This window comes from Colobus angolensis, unplaced genomic scaffold, assembly GCF_000951035.1.
Source record: "Colobus angolensis palliatus isolate OR3802 unplaced genomic scaffold, Cang.pa_1.0 Scaffold34, whole genome shotgun sequence".
Classification (NCBI taxonomy): Eukaryota; Metazoa; Chordata; class Mammalia; order Primates; family Cercopithecidae; genus Colobus; species Colobus angolensis.
Window position 1 is genome coordinate 5,752,660 of NW_012116710.1, and position 7,465 is coordinate 5,760,124.

The following is a 7,465-nucleotide window of genomic DNA, read 5'->3' on the forward strand; positions in this document are numbered from 1 at the left end:
TGATTCTCCTGCCTCAGCCTCCCGAGTAGCTGGGATTACAGGTGCCCGTCACCACGCCTGGCTAATTTTTGTATTTTTAGTAGAGACATGGTTTCAACCATGTTGGCCAGGCTGGTCTCAAACTCCTGAGCTCAGGTGATCTGCCCACCTTGGCCTCCCAAAGTGCTGGGATTACAGGCGTGAGCCGCCACGCCTGGCAGAGGGCTACTCTATTTTAAGCTTAGGAGTCGAGTAGGTGGCACGGTGGGCCCAGGTCTCCTTCCTGCAGGTCATGGGTTCTAGGCACATAAACTCTGCCTTAAAGCATGGACATCTGGAAAATGGCAGTAATTGTAATGTTGATGTGGGAGGGGTGTGGAAAGCATTCAGTGGGGTGTGCTGCTCCACACCTGGGAGCTGTTCTTTTATATGTGTGTGTGTGTGTGTGTGTGTGTGTGTGTATAGAGAGAGAGAGAGAGACGGAGTCTCACTCTTGTCCAGGCTGGAGTACAGTGGTATGATCAAAGCTTACTTCAGCCTTGACCTCCTGGGCTCAATGATCCTCCCGCCTCAGCCTCCTCAGTAGCCGAGGCTGAGTAGCCGGGACCACAGGTGTGTGCCACCAGAGCTGGCTAAGTTCTCCGTTTTTTTAGAGTGGGAATCTGGCTTTGTTGCCTGGCGAACATGGCGAAACCCTGTCTCTACTAAAAATATAAAAATTACCTGGGCATGGTGGCATGTGCCTGTAATCCCAGCTACTCAGTACTCAGGAGGCTGAGGCAGGAGACTCACTTGAACCTGGGAGGTGGAGGTTGCAGTGACCCAAGATCAGCACCACTGCACTGCAGCCTGGGTGACAGAGTGAGACTGTCTCAACAAAAGAAAAAAAGATGTGGGAACTGTTTATACCATTGGGCTCTGGAGCCCAACACTGCTCCAAGCCCTGCCTCCCCTACTTACTGGCTGGGTGACTTTGGGCAGGTCGTTTACACTTTGAGCCGCACCAAATGGCGCTGATAAGAGTGCATGCCTGAGAGCTGTTAAGCCCATCATAGCTGTCTCCGAGTTCCTCATGGTGCTCAACACACAGCCTCCTGAGGGTCTCCTGATTGTAAACGTGAGGCCTCAAGGTCTTTTAGGATCAGAACTGGTGGCAGACAGGTGCACTGATTACAGATAAAAATTGCCCATCCCCTCATATTTAGCACCAGTTTTATTGAGCTAGTTTGTTGGTCATGCCTAGCTGAGAGAGAGAAGTGGAGGGAGATGCGGAGACAGGAGAGCTTTTCCTCATAGCACACCTTGCTCCAGGAGTCTGTATACAGGAGTGTGGAGAAAAGGAAGTGTTACCTTGCAGGAAGTTGCCCCCAAAGCAAGGGCAGGAGGTGGGGGTGGGGAACTTGGCCTCTGATGGAATTCTGGAATTCTGATGAGAGGCACCAGCCTGACCCGAACAGGAGATGCTGACGGGCAGTGCTGGGCATGTTGCACAGAGATGGCTGGTTACACAGCCCCATGGCGGGATCCCAGAGTGCCGAGACCAGCTGGGTCGTGGAGACCCTACCCAGTGGCGCTAGAGGAATTAAAGACACACACACAGAAATACAGGGTGTGGAGTGGGAAATCAGGGGTCGCACAGCTTTCAGAGCTGAGAGCCTCGAACAGAGATTTACCCACATATTTATTAACAGCAAGCCAGTGATAAGCATTGTTTCTATAGCTTATAGAGTAACTAAAAGCATTTCTTACAGGAAATAAAGGGATGGGCTGTGGTTAGTTATCTGCAGCAGGAGCATGTCCTTAAGGCACAGATCGCTCATGCTATTGTTTGTCGTTCAGGAACCCCTTTAAGCGGTTTTCCGCCCTGGGTGGGCCAGGTGTTCCTTGCCCTCATTCCGGTAAACCCACAACTTTCAGCGTTGGGGTCATGGCCATCACGAACCTGTCACAGTGCTGCAGAGATTTTGTTTATGGCCAGATCTGGGAGCCTGTTCCCAACACCAGAGATCCCCAAACAGCAGATGATCCTATTGGTCTCAAGGACAGACTGCCTCAGCGGACCTCTGCTCCCTGCCAGTCACCATTACCCCCAAAACATGCCGGCAAGTCTCTGCCTCCTGCGTTGGCGGCCTTCCCCCGGTACAAATCCTGGGGTTAGCCTTTGTTTTGTGACTGAGTCTACTGAGATCCTTGCAGGAGAAGACAGTTTGCAGGCAAATGAACTAAATGTCTCTTTCCTGACACCCCCCCTTCTAGGGGGCTGAGAAAGCTGTGAACAGCCTAGTTTGTCACACAGCATGTTGGCCACCATGCTGAAGCAGCAGCAAGCAGGTTCATGGAAGGTGTACTGAGAACCAGCCACATGGGACCCCCTACTGTCCCTGGATATCCTCTGGCTTCTGGCTGCAAGGCTCGTCTTTTTTTTTTTTTTTTTCTTTGATATAGGGTCTTGCTTTCTTGCCCAGGCTGGAGTGCAGCTGTGAAATCACGGCTCACTGTAGCCTCAATCTCCTGGACTCAGGCAATCCTCCCACCCAAGCCTCCCGAGTAGCTGGGACTACAGGCGGCACCACCATGCCTGGCGAATTTTGTAAAAATTATTTGTGGAGACAGGGTCTCAGTATGTTGCCCAGGCTGGTCTTGAACTCCTGAGCTCCAGTGATCCTCCCACCTTGGCCTCTTGAAGTGCTGGGATTCCACAGGTGTGAGCCACCGCACCTGGCTGCAAGGCTGGTCTTGACTGACGACGTCAGGTGGTAGTCCAGTCGCTAGGACAGACGGATCCTGACCCTCACGCTGGAGTGGGTCACAAGGGCACCGTAGTGCCCCACCCAGGAACTCACGTCTCTCCCGTACTGCTCAAAAGATACGTAGCGGATGCCCTTGCCAAAGTTGGTGAAGACGTGGGAGACCTGCAGGGGGAAGGGGAGTGAGTGGGTGAGGGCCAGCGGGCCCCTTCTCTTCCTTCACCTTAACAGATAGGCCCCAAGGACTGAGGAGGTGCCAGTCCTGCACTAGGTGCTGGGGATGGAGCAGCAAAGAAAGCAGGAAAAGGACCCCGCCCTGGTGGAACTGCCATTCTAGCAGGGGCCTGGCCGCTGGAGATAGGTGGGGGTGAAGGGCCAGGGCATTCTGCCAGGAAGGTGGCAGGAATGTGAGTAGAGTGAGTTAGCAAAGGCCCCACAGAGGCGACACCTGAAGGAGGGGAGGGAGCCAGGAGGGGCTCTGGAGGGAGGGTGTCCCAGGCAGCAGGAACGGCCTCTGCAAAGGTCCCGAGGTAGGAACATGCCTGGAGCTGAGTGAGGGGAGAAGAGAGGGGTCAGAGAGGTCATGGGCAGATCATGGCCTTGTGGGCCACAGGAGGACTTTAGCTTTTTTTTTTTTTTTCAATTTAAAAAAGTCGAGATAAAATTGTCATAAACAAACTTTTCATTTATTTATTTATTTTTGAGATGGAATCTCACTCTGTCACCCAGGCTGGAGTACAGCGGCACGATCTTGGCTCAATGCAACCTCCGCCTTGCAGGTTCAAGCGATTCTCCTGCCTCAGCCTCCCTAGTAGCTGGGATTACAGGCACGTACTACCACACCCAGCTAATTTTTGTATTTTTAGTAGAGATGGGGGTTTCTCCATGTTGGTCAGGCTGGTCTTGAACTCCTGACCTCAGGTGATCCACCTGCCTTGGTTTCCCAAAGTGCTGGGATTACAGGTGTGAGTCACTGTGTCTGGCCAAAATTTACCATTTTATTTTAATTATTTATTTTGATGCCACGACTTGCTCCATTGCCCAGCTGGAGTGCAGTGGCATGATCTCAGCTCACTGCAACCTCCACCTCCCCCAGTTCAAGAGATTCTCCTGCCTCAGTCTCCCCAGAAGCTGGGATTACAGGCGCTCACCACCATGCCTGGCTAATTTGTGTATTTCTAGTACAGACAGGGTTTCACCACGTGGGCCAGGCTGGTCTTTAACTCCTGGCCTCAAGTGACCCACCCACCTTGGCCTCCCAAAGTGCTGGGATTACAGGCGTGAGCCACCACACCTGGCCCAAAATTCACTTTTTAAAGTGTACAATTCAGTGGTTTTTAGTTGATTTGTGATGTTATGTGGCCATCACCACTACCTAATTCTAGAGCATTCCCATCACCCCAGGAAGAAACTCTGCATCCGTGAGCTGTCACTTCCAAGTCCTCCCTCCCCCAACCCCTGGCAGTCACCAGTCTTCTTAGTGTACATTTCATATATGTGGAATCATACAGTATTTGTCATTTCATGTCTGGCCTCTTTCAGCATCGTCTTTTCAAAGTTTATCCACGTTGCAGCGTGAATTGGTGCTTCATTTCTTTTCCGTGGCTGCATAACTTTGGCTTTTACTGTGAGATGTAGCCACAGGAGCATTACAAGCAGGGAGACTTGTCATCTAACTCATTATTATTATTATTATTATTATTTTTAGTTAGGGTCTCTGTGTGTTGCCCTGGCTGGAGTGCAGTGGCAAGATCATAGCTCACTGCAGCCTCGACCAGCTGGGCTCCAACCATCCTCCCACCTCAGCTTCCTGAGTAGCTGAGACTACAAGCTCAAGTCACCATGCCGGTCTAATTTTTAATTTCTTTGTAGAGATGGGGGTCTCGCTATATGGCCCAGGCTGGCCTCAAACTCCTGCCCTCAAGCTGTCCTCCCATGTTGGCCTCCCAAAGTGGTGGGATTACAGGTATGAGCCACCGTGCCCAGCCGAAAAACATTTACTTTGGTAACTGAGGTGTGAGGATCAAGACAGCATAGTCTTGGAGCCAGACTGGGCTTGAGTCCGGCTCTGCACTGGGCCAGTCACATAACCTCCCTGTGCCTCTGTTTCCTCAACTCTAGAATGGAGATAGGATTTTGCTTCACCGCTGCATTTCCAGCACCTAGAGTGGTGCCCAGCACACAGTAGGTGCTCAATCAGTGTTTGTTGAACATTAAGCTGTTCTGCTAATGAAATGAATCAATATGTAAGCCTCTTGGGATGTAAGAAGGGTTCAATACTTCTTAGCTGTTATTATAGATACCCAGCGGTGACAGAAGAGAAACCACGCAGACAAGAGGCTGGGTGTGTGTGCCTCTAGGGGTCGGGGGGAGCTGGAAGGTAGTCTGGACCCACCTGTCGGCAGCCCCTCTCAGTCCACTGAAGGACCGGGTCAGGTGAGGCTGAGAACTTGACCACTTCCTTTTCATACACGTCCAGAAGGCGGACCCGGAGCTGGTAGACGCAGCCGCAGTTCTCTCGAGCACCCCACCTGCCAGGCAGCAGTCAGCCTCTATGCCCCCGTCACCCAGCCAGCATTCTGGGTTTCAGGGTGGGAGGCTGAGGGCTGGGCCTTCCCGCATCTTGATGAGGGTTCTGCACATCTGGACCACATTTGGAGACGTCCTGGCTTGGGAAACTCTATGGGAGGAGCCTTGGTGGTTCTGGGGTAGAGCCAGAACCTGAGGGAAGAGCCTGGGTGATCCGAGGGTGGAGCCAGAGCCTGGGGGAGGGGTCTGGGTGGTCCTGGGGTGAAGCCAGAACCTAGAGGAGGAGCCTGAGCCTGGGGGAGGGGCCTGAGTGGTCCTAGATGGAGCCAGAGCAGGGGAGGAGCTGGGGTGGTCCTGGGGGAGGAGTCTGGGTGGTCCTGGGGTTGATTCTGGAGGTTTTTGGGTGGGTAGTTGGGGGACGGGAAAGGATGCTCTGGGGAAGAACCACAATGCAGGGCAGGTGCCTGATGACTTCAGGGAGGAGCCAGAGCCCCAGGGAAGAGACCAGATTTTCTATGGAGGAGTCACAGCCTGAAGGAGGAGCTGGAATGCTTTGGGCAGAACCTGGGTGTTTTGGGAAGAAGGCATTGATCCTAAGCCTGCAGGCTCTGAGGCCAGTCCTGTCCCAACTATGCTCCCTGAGCCTCAGCTCACAGAGCACCATGCTCCCACCCCTTCAGAGGCATCCACAAAAGGCTCGGGGGAGATGTCTCGTTTCAGAGGGGTATCAAGCCAGTCAGTGGCCCCCTGTGGACCACCCCAGCCTGCTGAGATGAGGGTGGGCAGGAGTACAGAGTGGGGGCTCCGGCTTCTCCAAAGCTCTCTCCTCCCTGGCTCTGCATCACTTCGCCTCTCAGTGTCATCACAAAGGGTGCACAGTGACAGCCGCTAGCCATGGGGTGGACGGGGCGGGAAATGAGCCCCTGCTGCAGAACCGCTGCCAAGCCTGCTGCTGCTCCAGGGCAGGGTGCCGCTCCTCACTCACCAGTCAGCCACACAGATCTCAATCTGGGCGCTGTCCAGTAGCTCCTGCCACACACCTTCCATCACCAGGTCCACAAGCTGCCTCTTGGAGCACCATCTGGGAAGGAGAGATGGCAGTAGGCAGGACAAACAGTCCTGGCATTCAAGGCGCAGTCAGAAACCACCTCCTCCAAGAAGCCTCCCTTGATAACCTTCTCTAAAGCAGCCCTCGGGGTTTGCTCTAGCAGACCTGAAGATGTATGATGGGCTATACATCTCTCCTGGGCCTCTTGGATTCCCTTTGCCATTCTCCACCCTGCTGCGGGCTCCAGGCAGCTGACCTGTATGAAAGCCTGACCCTCATCTATGTGGGATAAGACATGAGTACAAACGAAGGCCACATACTAGACATGTGAGCGGGGAGCTCTGTGGTGGGCCTCCTAAAGTGAGAGGGCCCTGGGTCTAAAGCTGGATGGCCTGGTCTCTGTCACCTATTGCTTCCTGTTGGATCAGCCAATGAGATGCTTCAGCAGGGGATGGAAGTGAAGGAGGTGACTAAAATCAGGGTATATATCCTCTTGGGTCCTTCTCAAGGGACTGCCTTGTCCCCCAAGGAAAAAGCGCAGCTCCACAGCACTCTCTTCTCATTTTTCAGTAACCGTTTCCTCCCCTCACCTCTAGCAATCTAGGAGTGGTAATGTTCCTTCCCTAACTGTTACTAGCTCAGGGACTCCTGCCAACAACTTTGTAAGCAATCCTTCACCTCAAATTAGAATGTGCCATAATCACATACATTGTGCAGTACTGGTGGAAGGACAGGTGAGTTGACCAACGGAATAGAACAGAGTGCCAAGAACTGGCCGAGCGCGGTGGCTTAGGCCTGTAATCCCAGCACTTTTGAGAGTCCAAGGCAGGTGGATCACCGGAGGTCAGGAGTTTGAGACCAGCCTGGCCAATATGGTGAAACCTCTTCTCTACAAAAAATACAAATATTAGGCCAGGCACGGTGGCTCACGCCTGTAATCCTAGCACTTTGGGAGGCCGAGGCAGGTGGATCACCTGAGGTCAGTTCAATACCACCCTGGCCAACATGGCGAAACCCTGTCTCTACTAAAAATATAAAAATTACCTGGGCATGGTGGCATGTGCCTGTAATCCCAGCTACTCAGTACTCAGGAGGCTGAGGCAGGAGACTCACTTGAACCTGGGAGGTGGAGGTTGCAGTGACCCAAGATCAGCACCACTGC

General features: G+C 53.1%; 1 protein-coding gene across 3 annotated transcripts in view; it reads right to left on the minus strand.

Annotated features, from left to right (window-relative positions):
• Nucleotides 1–1,585: 1,585 nt before the first annotated feature.
• Nucleotides 1,586–7,465, minus strand: part of FBXO17 (F-box protein 17) — an 11,061-nt gene continuing 5,181 nt past the window's right edge. For 2 of the 3 annotated variants that reach the window (XM_011952413.1, XM_011952412.1), the window contains 3 exons: nt 6,241–6,336; nt 5,122–5,257; nt 1,586–2,891 (listed from right to left, as the gene is read on the minus strand). In XM_011952413.1, coding sequence (XP_011807803.1) covers nt 2,748–2,891; nt 5,122–5,257; nt 6,241–6,336 — 376 coding nt within the window. In that variant the 3' untranslated portion in view covers nt 1,586–2,747. Of the gene's footprint in view, nt 2,892–5,121; nt 5,258–6,240; nt 6,375–7,465 lie in introns of all 3 variants that reach the window. The other variant, XM_011952414.1, reaches the window with a different exon arrangement.